This window comes from Seriola aureovittata, chromosome 6 (assembly GCF_021018895.1).
Source record: "Seriola aureovittata isolate HTS-2021-v1 ecotype China chromosome 6, ASM2101889v1, whole genome shotgun sequence".
In the NCBI taxonomy this organism is placed as follows: domain Eukaryota; kingdom Metazoa; phylum Chordata; class Actinopteri; order Carangiformes; family Carangidae; genus Seriola; species Seriola aureovittata.
The window spans coordinates 7,694,211-7,708,611 of record NC_079369.1 but is presented as its reverse complement, the minus strand read 5'-3'; the positions used below and the strand labels follow the sequence as shown (position 1 = coordinate 7,708,611).

Here is a 14,401-nt window from a genome sequence, read left to right as displayed (position 1 = left end):
TTGGAAACCACCACTTCTCAGACTGGCTTCACTGTTGATTTCCGAAGGATGGTCTCAATAGGCCAACACACTTTTATTTCAATAAATCCTAAATTTTGACTGAGGATGGCGCTTCTGTGAGATCTTATTCTTCCGTAACTGGTGTGTGTAAAGAAATTGATGCCAAGGTCATAAGCATTTTTTGCTTATGACCTTAGCTTGTCTACATGCGAGCCCTCATCACAGGTTTCCTGAGTTGAGAGAGTGGTTTCCCCTTTTAGGCCTGAAGAGGTAAAACTATGCAGAAAACAACAAACAAATACAATATGTTCGGGTTTTTTTTTTTTAATGTAATCCTATGAACCGTCAGATTAATGTCACAACCTCTGAGGGGTCCAGGCATCTACGTTGGAAACCACTGCCCTAAACACATGTTCTGTGTTTAGTTACAGTGGTAGGGCATGATTTAATTGCATTTTGTAGTGATGTAAGTTTTTTTTAATTATTATTATTATTATTATCTCAAAATCCTATATTACTTCAGGGTTTAATAAAGCTGCACAACATTAAAAATGAAAAATGAAGGTTTCTGAGAAAACATCTCTGAGTTACTTTAGTTTTTGTGTACATCATGGGCTTTTAAATCAAAGGCCATATATAACCCTATCATTTAATTTAGTGCAAAATACCTGGGCATAAATACATAGTTAAATAAAAGCAGTGTTGTTGATATGACTGCACAGCTGGTTGAAGAGCCCTTCCTTCAGCCATAAGACGGAGACAGTTACCTCTCCACATCATGTCTGAATTCTGCTGCTGCTGTGAGTAAATCTAACAAAATTCATCCCAGTTTAAAATTAAGTACTAATTGAAACTATAACTGGAATTTTGTCCTCAGCTACAGGCCTAATGGGTTGAACAAAAATAAAGGAATGCCTAACAATAGGTCATGGCGTGATACAGCAACAAGTTATATAAGTAACAGCCCCGAAAAACCAACATAGTTTGATCAGCAACTCTCTGATTCGCTCTACAAACATTTAACATCAGCTTCACAAAGGATGTATTTGGGGCAAGGCTGTTGGATTGCATCTATACTGTACTTCTACTATAAAATGATGAATGGAGTGAGAGAGGAAAAGGAAAAAATGGTAAATAAAATTATCCCAAGCAAAGCTAAGACAGTGATGGAAAGCAGACATGCTGTCAGCTTAAAAGATATATTTAGAGGTAATAACTGAATGTGCTGCATTATTGACTATTTTTGGGATGTGACACAATGTAGGCTACTCCTAAAAATAATATAGTGACAATTTATTAGCGCGGATCATCTTTGGAAGTTCGGACAACAACTCTATTTCTCTCTCTCTCTGACACACACATACACGCACGCACACACACATACTCACACTGACAAACATATCAACACACAGACACACATATAATGCTACTTACACACGAACACACACAGTTTGACATCCCAAGAGGAAACTCAAACTGTGCATCTGATGCAATAGTTAGTAACATCCCTACAGACTGCCAAAGCCTTTACCTCCAGGATTCATCTGCAGTGGCCACATCACGCCAACAGAGAATAGTGCAAACTCCCAGCTGTAAATACAGGCAGCTAATCACCTGTAGAAAAGGGGAAATTCTGCCTTTCCTCAGTGTGGTGTTTATGCAAGTGTATTCTCATAAATGTATTCTTAACACTGTGAGAGGTCTGTCAATCAGGAGACTGACGACTGAATCACAACCTTGATTATTAAATGTCGTAAATAAACAACAGAAGGCAAAAGCCATGAAGTAGAAACTATAGAGATAACAGCGCCTTTGAGAACTTTCCGTATCAAGTCCATTTTTTTTTTCATTTTCCTGAAACTTCTCACTTCTGCTTTCGACAAGATCAGCCACGACCCTTTTAGAGCATGTGGTGAGGCTGTCGAATTCAGAAATAACCTCCATGGTCAGTGTACATGTGTGAGAGCAATTGTTCACATTGTGTACTTTTATAGCTGCATTCTTATCTACATCTCAACAGAACATGAGTTACACCTTTATCCCTTCCAACCCCCCCAACCTCTAACAGAACAATAAGGGCTCTGTATCATAAGTCACAGACCTTAAGTAAGTCAAGGTGTTTGTGGTCCAGCAGTCATAGCCTAGAAATGAACTATACATATAGCGAACAGTTAATATAATCTATTAACTCAATACTGGAAAAATAACTTATCTTATTACACAGTTGTAATATACACATGGGGGTAAAAGTATAGCTGTTAGTTTAGGTGATTGTAAAAATAAATCGATGCAGTAAAAAAAAGTGCATCCCTATTAAGCTGTGCATGTTTCCACGGCAACTAAAGTAAAGTTAATTCAAGTCAGAGAATGTGAGGAGCTGCAGCCAGAATAAAAGGGTGTTCAACAATAATCAGGGGTTAGCTAAGATGCTGCAAATCCTGCTGTAATTTACAACTGCCATGGTCTGAATTCTGCACTGGAACAATTTTAGACCTTTTGGACAAATTGTCACATTTGATTTTAGCTCCTATTTGTTTTTATTATTATTATTATTATTATTACTATTATTATTATTATTATTATTATTATTATTATTTTATTTTATTTTAGTGCAGCTCAGGTCATCCTACAGGATGTGCACGAATCCTTAGGACGAATCCTTAGAACATATTTTGGATAATGCAGGTTATAATATATATATATAATAGCTACTGCTTTTAATTGGCTATATTGTTGCGTAACTCAAAAAAAGCAATGCAATTAAATTCACGTTTTAATATAATGGTAGGAATTTTTTTAAGGTCCATTGTTCTGCCAGTGTTTTGTGTTTAGTCAGTGAGCTCTGCCTCTCGCAGGAGCACGTCAACGCATTGTTACTGAGGATCCAAGAGAAAAAGTCCATTGTTGTTGCGAACTTTTTAATCTGGGGATTTAAAGCACATCACATGCTCAGACGCAGCAGCGGGGCGCTCCACCATAACAGGCAAACTGCTGCAAAAATCCATGTTGGGGAGGAAACTATTCATCCTGGAAGGACAGAGGAAAACACTGAATACACACTGCAATGCTAGCGCACTTTTGGGGAGTTTAGGATCGCCGCCTGAGAGCTGTTTTTAAGGAGTCCGACCAGGATAGGAAAAGTTTTTATTCTCTGCAGAAAACCTGACCGCTGGAGATTTGGGACAAAGATGACGCTCAAGTACAGCCAGCGGTCTCTAATTGTTCTGTCTTTACTGGGGATTTTATCCGCCATCATGTCTGTTTTATCGGTCATTTTGATTTTCCAGCTCCAGTCTCAACAGGCGTCGGTGAAGGAGTCTCCCCCTTCCACCTCCTCGGTCATACCCGCTCATGTCTGGGCCGTGTTGCTGCCGGTCTCCACGGTGCTCTCTGCTCTGTCCCTCACCCTCAATTTAAGCTCTGTGGTGGTGTGTCTCCTCCACAGCTATTTTTCAACAGAGGTGTGCAGAGGAGAGCAGGATACTGAGAGGTATTTAGGCAGCATGTTACCTTGCTCTTCTACCACCTGTTACTGCGGCAGCCATTGCAGCTACTTCCCTCACTTGTGTTATTCTGCTGTAGATCTAAACGGTACTAAAACATATAGTTCCGGTCAGTTCTGATAGGTTGGATCACGTCTGAAGGCTTACACTCACCTGTGACCGCACTACACTTAATTACAATATTAATACGCACAGGAGATTCACTTCACTCAGGTAGGCGTTTTAAAAGAAGAAATAACAGTTTCTCATTCATCAGCAACAACACAAACAATGATAAAAAAGAGAAGACAATAAAGATAAAGCGAAAACACACAAACACACACAAACACACACAAAAAACAAAACAAAACACTTTTGCTCAGTTCAGTTCACTTTTGCTACTTCATCCTTATTTGGGCTGGTATGACCAGTAGCCTACGGTGGCTAATGTTAGCAAACTTTGGATAGCGGTTGTTGTATAATGGGCATTAATTTCAGTCTGCTGACTTTAAGACTCTTCTTTACTTGTGCTACTGTTACAAAACATTTGAGCATTTACCATTATATACACAAAAAGCTACATCATTTACATACTATTTAACTATCCTTTAGGTGCATTGAATATAAAATCCAATACAAAAGTGCTGCAATCAATACGACCATGGTGTCACTTTTTTGAACTATTTTTTTAAACTCAGCTTTATTTTTAAATCTGTGTTATATTGTTAGGTGATTTTATTTTTTATTTTTCTCCTTCAGACATGTAATTGACATGAATATATAACTTTCAATATAAGGCAGAGCAAAACAACACTTCATCCTACAGGGGTTCTTATTTTCTGGTCACAGTGCACAACACTGTTGCTTTAAGTGGAAATTGACATTTAATCTATTTAGTGTTTGTTTCTCCTCCTTCTTTAATTGTTCTCTGCAAACCACAACCTTATCCTGGATGATAAATTTAACTGTATTAAGTTTCATTATAAGAAAACATGGTTTCAGAAGCATAAAAGCCTTTATGTGTCAGAGTGCAGAGGCCCTCACTGCAATGTTGTTGGTCAACCCCCACCTCTCAACCCCAATGAATCCCATCGAAACAATGGCTTCCCTCTCATTATGCACCCAGCGCACGGCCTCTAGCTGGTCCTTTCCCACGTCGGTTTACAAATCCAACAGCATGCCCCAGGACCTCCCCACTGACAGAGGGGACATTCCAAGAAAATGTGAATAATAATGAGCTGCACAAAACATCTAGCATTTAAACTGACCAAAATAATCATCAATCAAATGATTTAGGACCTACAGCTCAGATATAAAAACTTATCAGGGAAGAAATAAAAAGGAATTAGAGAAGTTTGATTGTATAACAAAGAAGGTGTAACAAAAGAAAACTGCCAAAACAGAAATGACAGAAATTGCATAAAATCATGGATTTATTTAAAAGCTAAAGTAGCAATGTTAAAGTGTAAACACATTATGAGCCAAGACACTAAACATGTCATTTCTTGCAACAGAGCAGACTGGTTCCTTTTGGACAGCAGAGCTGTACGACATGTGGCTATTGGACTGTTCTGCCTGGGGGTTTCTGTCTACTTGGCAGGTAAGAAAATAAAAGTGAAAAATGTGATTCTCTTGTTTTTTTAAGAGTCTGAATTCTCTGGAACATTTCACCCAATCTGGCATGGAGGTACATTTAAGAACTGAAACACGGGTTAGTGCTAGGCACCTGTTATTGCTTTCTAGCACACTTCTCTGTTTTCAATGTGTATGTGTACTAAGCTTTTATAATTTGCATGCTGGGTACTTTTCAGTCTAACAACAAACACAAAAAAACCCTGAAAACTAGTGTCCAAAACATGGGCACTGCAGTGGATTTTCAACAGCAGAGGCAAAAACAGCCCTGCTGCTTTCTTTCTGGTCCATCCAGCGAGTCCAAGAGAACAATGCATTCTTTGAGCAGCGTCCATGACTTAAGTGTTTTTAATGCTGAACCTGGCAGCGCTGTGGTGCTCTGTTCCACTGAGCGGCTTGTACTGTGGGGTCACTGGAGGCAGTCACTCCATTGTGATGAGGAGGTGTCGTCCTGATGACCCCACTTTAGCGGCAATCAAGAAGTTGCAGAGCAAGGGACTGTAGAAAACAACACCACCAGCTAAGGAAGTCACGTCACATCCCAGAGCTGTGTTTTTCTCCCCCTTCCTTTAGCATGCCAGAGTCCATGGTCCTCTTCCTGCAGACAAACATAGACAACTCAGATGAGAACAATTGGCCTTTATATATAATTTCAACAAAATGAGACACATTTTTGTAATTCCTAACTTGTAAAACGTGTCCTGTGAGAGTAGGAAGCAGGGATTTAAGTAGAAAATAACAACTTTCAAAATCTGCTTTGCACAGTTTAATGTCCCATTACAGATTAACATTGTTTGCTAAAAATAGAGGAAAGGATTTAGTATTTCTTCTGTGTGAGTAAATTCTGTTTTTCTCCTTCCTCTTTCTCTTCCTTGGCAGCAATGTCCATCTTTATGCTCCTAATATTTGAGGTGGAGACAGGTATTGCCAGTGCTTGTGTCCTGTCTTCAGGGATCCTGATCCTGCTGGTCGTTGTAATTCACTCTCTGGTCAAAGCTTCTTATAGTGCTAAGCACTATCACAGTGACCACCTCGACACCCTCTACCAGAATGACCACCGAAGCAGCAACACGCCTTTATCTCGGCCCTGCGAGCTCAAAATTGGTGTGGACAAACCACGGATGCACCGCAGCCAGTCTCACCTCCAACATCAGATCTCCCCCTTCCCTCAATGTAGCAACCCGAGACAACGAGAACCATACCAGCAACAGCAGTACTCCCCTGCTGGAGGGTCACAGGGCCAGGCTAGTGATAAAGACGGCTACAGCAGCGGTGGCAGCTGTCCCAGAATGCACAGGACCCTGTCTACTGAATCTGGTCTACTGCAGGCCCAGGCTAAACCCTGGAATGGGGTCAACAATGAGATGAGGAGTGTCCTTGCACGCAAGTCAGGGATCTCTGCAAAAGACTCTACTCTTGTGTGACATAAAGGAAGCTGAGCTTATGGTTTAAGACACTGATGACTTCTATACATGTCAAAAGAGGACTGCTAACATAAGTGTCATCTCAAACAGGTGTAAAACTGTCCATTTGTATTATTCTACACGCAACATGTTTATCCTGACTGATTAGACAACACGGGACTGAGATTTAAAAACAAACCCAACTTTACACATTCATCAACTGATTTCTCCTGTTGGCATTATGGCATTTTTAGTTCAATGAAAAACATATTGATATTTTGTATAATTTGTAGTGTTTCGTATCAATGAATTTGATTTAAATCTCATACACACCAATGTTGCCCAAATATCAATCTGGCAAATTTATAGCTTTCACTGTAATAATGTAAATACTTTATTTCGCTGTATATGGCAGCTTTTTGCCAAATATTTGTGCACAATGTGCAGAGTGTTTTGTTTTGTGTTGTTCAAAATTATTTCATATCAACTTTAAATTAATTCTAGAAAATATAATTCAATTTAAAAGTAGAATAATTTTGAACACTTAAATAAGACATTAAAACAATGTTTACAAAATGAATTGAAAGGTCATTTTACTGCACATTTCACTAATTTATAACTCGCTAACAAAACATTTTATGTCTTAATAGAGGCCTTAGAGTGTGATTTTGTCATGTTGGGAGAAACTACTGACCTGGACACCTCTGTTCAGAGGTCATGAGGAAGTGGATGGGGCATGTGGAGCAGAGACAAGGGGACTAGGAGAATGGGTCACATCATGTAAGCTGCATGCAGGTGTCAGTGGGAAATAAAGAAACAACACAAAGAAACACAACAGAAAACATGACACTCCTATTCACTACAAAGAGTTCAGAACAGGATCAATATTTTGTACTGGGGGAATAAATTGCCAAAAAAAAAACATATTAGCTGATGTGCAAAAATATTAATTGATCCAAATTATTATAAATAATGGATAGAATAAAACAAACAGAAACAAATGTCATACATGAACAAAAGGTATGATGTGGAGCAAAGAATGAATACAAACAGGATAAAAGTCGAGACACTGAGCCACTGAAAATGTGAAAGTACAAGGACCCACAAGTGGATCTTTGACACTTTAGTCAGGGTGGGTGATATGCTCTATGATTATCTGGCTTTTTTAAATATTGACAGTAATTATGTCAATCACTATTGGTTTGGAAAGATAACTGCGCATGAAAACCAACTCCAAAGATGAGATGATTTGGCAAAGTGAGAAAGGCTCTCATACTGACACTTTACTATACACACACAGGGATAAAGGCATTTTGTTTTTGTTTTTCAGAAATGTGTATTATTACATCATATATAATTGGGCCTTCAAATATGTCATACCCACAGGCACTGCATTTATATACAAGTTTCATAATCAAAAAAATGTAGATACATTAAAGTGTATATTTATAGGCTTATTCTTTCAGTTTTAAAGCTAAAATTATGTGTCATACATGGAAGAGTTGAGTTAGCCGACAGCAGCACAGAACTAACTTTGCTGCTCAACAAATCAGTGTGCATTTAAATTTACACATTTTGTTGCTTTTTCAATCAGCAGCCTTATTTTCACATTTTTAAGGAAATAGGCGTGTCAGGTCCAACAAAGTCCAGTAAAGGACCAGAGAACAGTGATCCTTCTATCTTAACAGATGAATAATAACGCCTTTAACACAATAAATCAAAAACACTGATTAACTATGCTCTATGGCACCATATGCATATGTTAGTGTAATATCATTATAATTTTAAAACAATGTCATATTGCCCACCCCTACACTCTGGACACCACCATGTCTCAGTGAAGATGTTCACTGCTGCCTCCTACCTGCGTCCTTGAGAGTTGCTAATCTGTTCCTTCATGCTGATGGCTTGACGGAGCAGACTGTCAATATTTTTGAAATACATGCTGCTGTTCGTCATGCTCTTCACAGCACTGCAAAAACCAGCATACCAATGACAGTGTTAACAGTCATATTATTGGGCCACTGTGATTTGGGAAAATATGTAGGTCTGTGCATTTTCTCACCTGCATGCATACTCCACAGTATAGATGGCTCCTTGACTCTGCTCCTCCCAGCTCTGCATATCTGTCTGTGTGGGAAGTGAGAAAAAAGTAAAAGCAAAACATTATGACCACTCACTGATGAAGTGAATATTGTCGATTATCTCGTATCTCTCAGATACATGACATGGTGAGTGAACAGCTTGTTCTCATAACCTGTTGGTTGTGGAAGAAATGTTATGGGGCTGTACAGCCGCAGACTGCTCAGAGTACCAGTCATAATTTTTTGAACTTATCAGTATATATTTAGATATATTTTGTGGGTTGTTATGCAAAAGTGAACACAAACAAACCTGTATTCTAAAAGGTGAATGGTACCTAAATCATCAGCTATTACTTACAAAGTACCTCTTTAACTCACTGTATACACTAACCAACACAAAAACAAAAACACGGAAACAAGGAAGTGAGAGAGTGAGAAAGTAATATCAGCAAATGGACCCCTGTGACATATTGACATGCAGCGGTAAGACAAGCAAAGGTGTAAATAATCAAATTAATGGTGGATGAATCCATTTACTTGCTTCAATTTCAGGCTCCTGGTATTATTCATGCTGGCTCACTGTCATGGCTTACTGAGACAACTGAGGAGTACAGAGGCAGTGTTAATGTTATTAGTAACACCTGCGCTTTCCTTCTGTGTCAAGTCAAAATGTCTGCTGTAAAAAAGGCCTCCAAAATAAAATACAGGCTTAAGTAGAAATGATTTATTAATTTAAGGAGTTGTGTCTTTACTATTGTCTTCCTCAGTTTTAACTGACGAATTTAAACTGCATTTTTACTGAGACAGCTGAGACATAATGACGTTGTAATGTGAGGACAAAATGAAGAACTGGGCTTTTAAGGGGGCTCACACAATTATACTGTGAATACACCAAACCCCATTCCCCAACAAAATGTCGTCTGATCACACGCACTAGCTCGCGGTTTTTGTCTTCACCTTTTTATATAGTCTGTGGTCTACAACAGTACAACATAATCTGAATACCTTGTGCTGCACCAGTTCAGGCAGCGACCTCCTGACGTGTTCCTGCAGTCTGTAGAGAGCCACTGACGGCTCGTTAGCCAGTACGTACATGCTCTCCGTGAACTTGTCAGACACTGTAGAGTCAAAGAAAGACAGACAGAGAGGATACAGGAGCCGTGTTAGAAACAACGGAGGGAAACGTCCAAAACCAGCGGACACGGAAAAATGGCCATAGGACAGCTTAATCACAATACTGGCGGCACAGCATTAGCTTAGCGGCAAAGGTGAGCTAACAGCTACTGGCTTAGCTGCTAGGTAACAATGAGGTAAGTGAAATGGTGATTTTATGTAGCTTGTATTTACCTCGTCTAACTTTCAGCTGCATCTCTTGGTCCTCCATAATGCAAGCTTGTTGTTACAATAGGAATTTGACAACAACAGTGCAGCCGTTAGCGTGTTATGTCAGCTGGTTCCTGCTTCTTCCGTGTTTTTGTTGTCATGTGTCACACGACAATATTCCGGACAGAAATATTGATTATGTAAAAACAGTTCTTCCTTCAAAGAGTGCCAGACGCTGTGCTACGTTACACGGGGTGATTCCTCTGTTTTGTTAAAATAATTGATTCATTAAATAGTAAATCAGCTGAGCGATAAGTAATGTACCGTAGGCACACTTCGATGGCCAGTGATATCCGTCGCGTGAATTGAAATGATTTTTACTTTCAGTTTTCCCAAAAGGAAGTTAGCGCAAATTAGACTGTGAGGCTGGATGTGGTGAGTTTACAATGTAATTTGTTTTATAAACAAAATTTAGGCTACTTTTTCTTGATGGCAACACCACAGTATTTAGTAGTTCGTGTCTTTTTTTATTGCAGTGATCATGGAGACCAGAGGTGATGATGAGGTTGCAGATGGCCAAAATATTCAGGCAACTAACGCTAACGCATGTCCCTACGAGTCCAGAGATGAGACGTCCAATGGTATTTGACCCCTTTTTATTTTGTCTTTTAATATATGTTAGGCATCATGTGTAACATGAAGTCATCTGATTTTTAAAATAATCAATTTAACATTTAATATCTTGCTTCCTCTGACATGGCTGTGGTTCATCTGACTGGGCTGGTGTCTCCAGAGAACATGGATGTGGATGAAGAGGGTTTGTTCAAACACTCCACAACTCTGACCAACAAACAGCGTGGGAATGAGATTACAGTTCGCCCAGCAACATTAGACTGTAAGTACAAAGGTTTAAGAAAGTTGTGTTAGACAAGCAATCATTGTATTTTCATTGGCTTGATCACATGAAGATATGAAGATTTTATTTCCATTAGCTCTGTCTATCCACCAGCTGGCAGCTCAGGGCGAGGTTTCACAAGTGGCTGCACATCTGAGTAAAGGTGAGGGGTCTGGATCTCACTGCTATCCACCAAGCAGTAAAACACGATGCAGATTTTCACCAGTACTAAATTGTATAAAATTCCTTCTGTCGGGCTGTGATCGGTTTTATTTTGCAGACAGTTCATTGCTCAGCAAACAGGATGAACGGGGCTTTACACCTCTAATGTGGGCAGCAGCGTTTGGAGAGAAAGCAATGGTGGATTTTCTCTTGGAAAAGGTTAGAAGTAAGCAACTGCTGCTGACCATAAAGAAATGCACATGTCATTAAGACTAAATGCACCATCTCACTAATGTTTATTGCATTTATATTTCAGGGTGCAGACCCCAAAACAATCGCGAGGGAGCGAGAGAGTGCCCTGACACTGGCCAGCTCTGGAGGTTATGTGGACATTGTCGAGTCTCTTCTCAGACATGGAGTAGACATTAACACTTACGACTGGGTACTTTTATGACTTTCTTTATGTCACGCATCATCAGAAATCTGCAAAATTTACTAGTTATGGCAAGCCAACACACATTATTAAGATGGCTGACAAAGTCTATTAAACATTGAAATAGAATTACAATGTATGTGTTTGTTTTGCTCTTAATGAACACTTTTGTATTTTATTCTCAGAATGGTGGAACTCCTCTTCTTTATGCTGTACGAGGGAACCACATCAAATGTGTAGAGGCACTCTTAGGTACATTGCATGTCCATAAATTAATAAATTCTAGCAAATTCTGTTTAAATGCTTTTACTAATGGCCACTACTGTACTCTGTTTCAGCCAAAGGAGCAGACATGACCATTGAGTCTGATTCTGGGTACAGCCCAATGGCCTTAGCTGTTGCCCTTGGACACAAAAAGAGTATGTATTGTCTTCTACCTGACAAATATGATTTCTTTTTATCTTACTGTAAAGAATGTTTTGCTGTAGTGAATTAACAATTTCATGTATTTTGTTTCCTAGTTCAGAAAGTGTTGGAGGACCATATTCTGAAACTCTACAAGCCAACACCAACGTCGACATGACACTAGTTAAAATAAATAAATGGAAGGGACAGCCTGACACAGATAATCTCAGATCTACATCCAGTTGTCATTTGTAGATGACTAAAATGCCTGTTATAATTACAAGTCATTGTAATAGATCAATACATATGCAGAGACATTTACACTGAGTAAACTGCATTTGTTAATTTATAAATAGTTTATTCCATATATGTGCATTCCCTTTTATGTAGCAGAATTATTTTTTGTTTGGTTGGTGGACAGCAAAAAAAGACTGTAAACAAGTTTTAATAAAAATGTATTTTTATACTGTTTGTTCCACTTGAATGCCACTTCATCTCAAAGGCACAATATAGATATAGATTATAAGGGATTACAAGTGCTCTTATCAACACAACAAACCCATTTAAATCTGCAATTAAAACACTGATTCAGACTCCATGCCATGCCTCCTGTCCTTAGGTAATGAAGAGAGAATGCCAGATAGATCCATGAAAATGTCCATACCAAAAAAGGCCAAATTCACATCAGTTGAGGAGGTGGCAGTGCAGATGACATGCTTCCCAAGTGCCACCACACCATTCTGTGTCCTGTACTTTACTCAGGGGTCATTTCCTCTCTCACGAGAGGGTTAAAAAATGGTCATGAAGCGTTTTCCCCCAGGATGTCCAAGGAATAAACAATAATTCTCCCAAAAAAGTCGGCACTATTCTCAAATATTATTTTTACTTTGTCCACTGCAGGGGCCTCCTGTATGGGAAAGCTGTGGGTGTGGAGTTAAGAACAAGATAAGCATGGTAATAATGTAAAGCATGCCTAGGAAAATATTGTCAGTTACTTATTACGACCCATCTAGAACACCAACAGGAAGCACATAGTTCCTAGAGTGACAGGTGCAGCCTGAGCTGCTGTAATAACCCTTGTGTAGATTGGCAGACTGAGTTTTTACTGTATTACAGCAACTGCACTGGGTATTAACATTAAGTGTTAACTATGTTTAAAAAAATCTATCATGGATTACTGAGATTTGTCTGATACAGTAGCTCTGTTCAAACTAAAGATTATTTATGGAACACATCATAGTCTGTAAATTATGAATAATGCATAATCAGGAGTTAAATGTAAATAGCAGCAGAAGAAGAAAATATACAGCAGCTTTTCAGATTTTGCCACCCCACTGAAATTAAAAGAAAAAAAATCTAGGTACCCAGCTAACCATTCTAATCTCTCCTCACAAATGCTGCATAGTAAGAATGAAGGATATCTGAAGCGAGTTGTTGTCTTCTGGGTAAATATGGCTGATCACTGTAAAGTCTCCATCTTTAAGGCAACCTGCAGAGAGCACAAGTGGAAAATCATTTACCTTATCTTGTCACACCTGCAATAGAAAATGGTTAAAAAAAAAAAAAAAAAAAAAGAAAGAAAAGAAAAAGAAGGTGGCTGTGGATAGTCACATTAGGACACCATTTGTGATGAGGTTTACAGTTGGAAAATGTAATCTCTGGGTTTCACCTTCCAGCTTGCATGTTTTTGCAGAGAAGCCTCCCTGGAACTGGACCTTTAATTCTGATAGCGTGACAGACTGGGGGAACTCCAGAGACACCCACTGACATTCACCCTGCAAAAAATAAAATTTTCATAATGACTCATTGCGACACAAACAGTGTAAGATCCAGGTAGCTGAGGGAAGTCTATGGGAACATTATCTTGAGCGTCTTTGTAATCAGGTTTTGCAAGTAGTGCACAGTTGATGTACTTGATTCCAATGCTATACACAATAGAAATGGAAGAGCTTCTAACAGCTGCAAAAATAACACGTACTGTAAATAGTGGTGAGAACAGAAAACATTTTTTTTTCTTTACTAGGTTTAGGTGGCACTCTAAAGGTGCAGTTTGAGTATTGTGTCATTTCCTGTTAGAATAAAACGATGACGTATCTTGATTAGTTAGTAGCTGCAAAAACAGAATACCAGGACAATTAGTAACCAGTACAGACTGTACACAGAATAGTACTGTATGGCACTTGGACACAGCTGTAGATTTACCTGGTCTGAATTCCAGCACGTCTCCTCATTGCAGTCAAACATGTACTTCTTTCCATACTGCTTCACGTCTCTGTTTAGCACTGAACTCACCCTGAAATGGTAGTGTCAAAAAAGAATCCCATTGGTCACTTTACAGGTCTGCTAGCTAACAGGAGGTTAATTCAAAGCACCACATGCGACATTTACGACTGGTTTTGTAGTGAACTAATGGTAGACATGACCGTTAAGTCCGTAAGCTATTTGTTTTCATATTTAATGACAGCTGCTGTATACCTGCTCTGTGTTTCTCTGCAAATTACCGAGGAAGCCATGTCGATTTTCTAAAATTACACATTGCCGTCAAGCGACACTGCCACGAGGTGTGTGTTTCTTATTTACGA

The 14,401-nt window shown here is 39.0% G+C and overlaps 4 protein-coding genes across 9 annotated transcripts; 2 read left to right on the top strand and 2 right to left on the bottom strand.

The window, feature by feature from the left end:
* The first annotated feature begins 2,816 nt into the window (after positions 1-2,816).
* Positions 2,817-7,093, top strand: tmem221 (transmembrane protein 221). The gene is made up of 3 exons (XM_056378699.1): positions 2,817-3,490; positions 4,997-5,082; positions 5,994-7,093. The coding sequence occupies exons 1-3, from the start codon at positions 3,189-3,191 to the stop codon at positions 6,536-6,538; spliced, it is 933 nt and encodes a 310-aa protein (XP_056234674.1). The 5' UTR covers positions 2,817-3,188; the 3' UTR covers positions 6,539-7,093.
* borcs8 (BLOC-1 related complex subunit 8) lies at positions 4,898-10,081 on the bottom strand. 3 transcript variants are annotated; one of them, XM_056378706.1, is made up of 6 exons: positions 9,949-10,081; positions 9,607-9,719; positions 8,583-8,647; positions 8,382-8,489; positions 7,212-7,302; positions 4,898-5,712 (listed from the first exon to the last, which is right to left on the bottom strand). In XM_056378706.1, exons 1-5 carry the CDS (start codon positions 9,983-9,985, stop codon positions 7,233-7,235), a joined length of 393 nt encoding a protein of 130 aa, XP_056234681.1. In that variant the 5' UTR covers positions 9,986-10,081; the 3' UTR covers positions 4,898-5,712; positions 7,212-7,232. The 3 variants fall into 3 exon arrangements, with proteins under 3 accessions (XP_056234681.1, XP_056234683.1, XP_056234682.1); XM_056378708.1 differs by having other exon boundaries at positions 7,212-7,275; XM_056378707.1 differs by lacking the exon at positions 7,212-7,302.
* On the top strand, positions 9,726-12,283 carry rfxank (regulatory factor X-associated ankyrin-containing protein). 4 transcript variants are annotated; one of them, XM_056378703.1, is made up of 10 exons: positions 9,729-9,869; positions 10,312-10,359; positions 10,461-10,565; positions 10,718-10,819; positions 10,917-10,982; positions 11,100-11,200; positions 11,298-11,423; positions 11,600-11,666; positions 11,753-11,833; positions 11,936-12,283. In XM_056378703.1, the coding sequence occupies exons 3-10, from the start codon at positions 10,466-10,468 to the stop codon at positions 11,995-11,997; spliced, it is 705 nt and encodes a 234-aa protein (XP_056234678.1). In that variant the 5' UTR covers positions 9,729-9,869; positions 10,312-10,359; positions 10,461-10,465; the 3' UTR covers positions 11,998-12,283. The 4 variants fall into 4 exon arrangements, with proteins under 4 accessions (XP_056234679.1, XP_056234678.1, XP_056234676.1 ...); XM_056378701.1 differs by lacking the exon at positions 9,729-9,869 and adding an exon at positions 9,894-9,911; XM_056378704.1 differs by lacking the exon at positions 10,312-10,359 and having other exon boundaries at positions 9,726-9,869.
* nr2c2ap (nuclear receptor 2C2-associated protein) lies at positions 12,249-14,400 on the bottom strand. Its single transcript, XM_056378705.1, has 5 exons — positions 14,295-14,400; positions 14,022-14,112; positions 13,489-13,594; positions 13,241-13,308; positions 12,249-12,741 (listed from the first exon to the last, which is right to left on the bottom strand). Exons 1-5 carry the CDS (start codon positions 14,330-14,332, stop codon positions 12,619-12,621), a joined length of 426 nt encoding a protein of 141 aa, XP_056234680.1. The 5' UTR covers positions 14,333-14,400; the 3' UTR covers positions 12,249-12,618.
* Between the last annotated feature and the right edge of the window lies 1 nt (position 14,401).

Bases quoted from the DNA above. Each gene is read 5' to 3' on its own strand.
- borcs8 (XM_056378706.1), bottom strand. From the start codon at position 9,985: ATGGAGGACCAAGAGATGCAGCTGAAAGTTAGACGAG. The intron at 9,720-9,948 runs GTAAATACAAGC...TTGACTCTACAG, and splicing joins GCAGCTGAAAGTTAGACGAG to TGTCTGACAAGTTCACGGAG. The intron at 8,648-9,606 runs GTATTCAGATTA...CTTCCCACACAG, and splicing joins CTGAACTGGTGCAGCACAAG to ACAGATATGCAGAGCTGGGA.
- nr2c2ap (XM_056378705.1), bottom strand. From the start codon at position 14,332: ATGGCTTCCTCGGTAATTTGCAGAGAAACACAGAGCAG. The intron at 14,113-14,294 runs GTATACAGCAGC...CTACCATTTCAG, and splicing joins TGCAGAGAAACACAGAGCAG to GGTGAGTTCAGTGCTAAACA. The intron at 12,742-13,240 runs ATATCCTTCATT...CTCCACACCCAC, and splicing joins AAGACAACAACTCGCTTCAG to AGCTTTCCCATACAGGAGGC.
- tmem221 (XM_056378699.1), top strand. From the start codon at position 3,189: ATGACGCTCAAGTACAGCCAGCGGTCTCTAATTGTTCTGTCTTTACTG. The intron at 3,491-4,996 runs GTATTTAGGCAG...TTCTTGCAACAG, and splicing joins GGAGAGCAGGATACTGAGAG to AGCAGACTGGTTCCTTTTGG. The intron at 5,083-5,993 runs GTAAGAAAATAA...CTTCCTTGGCAG, and splicing joins GGTTTCTGTCTACTTGGCAG to CAATGTCCATCTTTATGCTC.
- rfxank (XM_056378704.1), top strand. From the start codon at position 10,466: ATGGAGACCAGAGGTGATGATGAGGTTGCAGATGGCCAAAATATTCAG. The intron at 10,820-10,916 runs GTAAGTACAAAG...TATTTCCATTAG, and splicing joins TCGCCCAGCAACATTAGACT to CTCTGTCTATCCACCAGCTG. The intron at 11,424-11,599 runs GTACTTTTATGA...TTTTATTCTCAG, and splicing joins ACATTAACACTTACGACTGG to AATGGTGGAACTCCTCTTCT.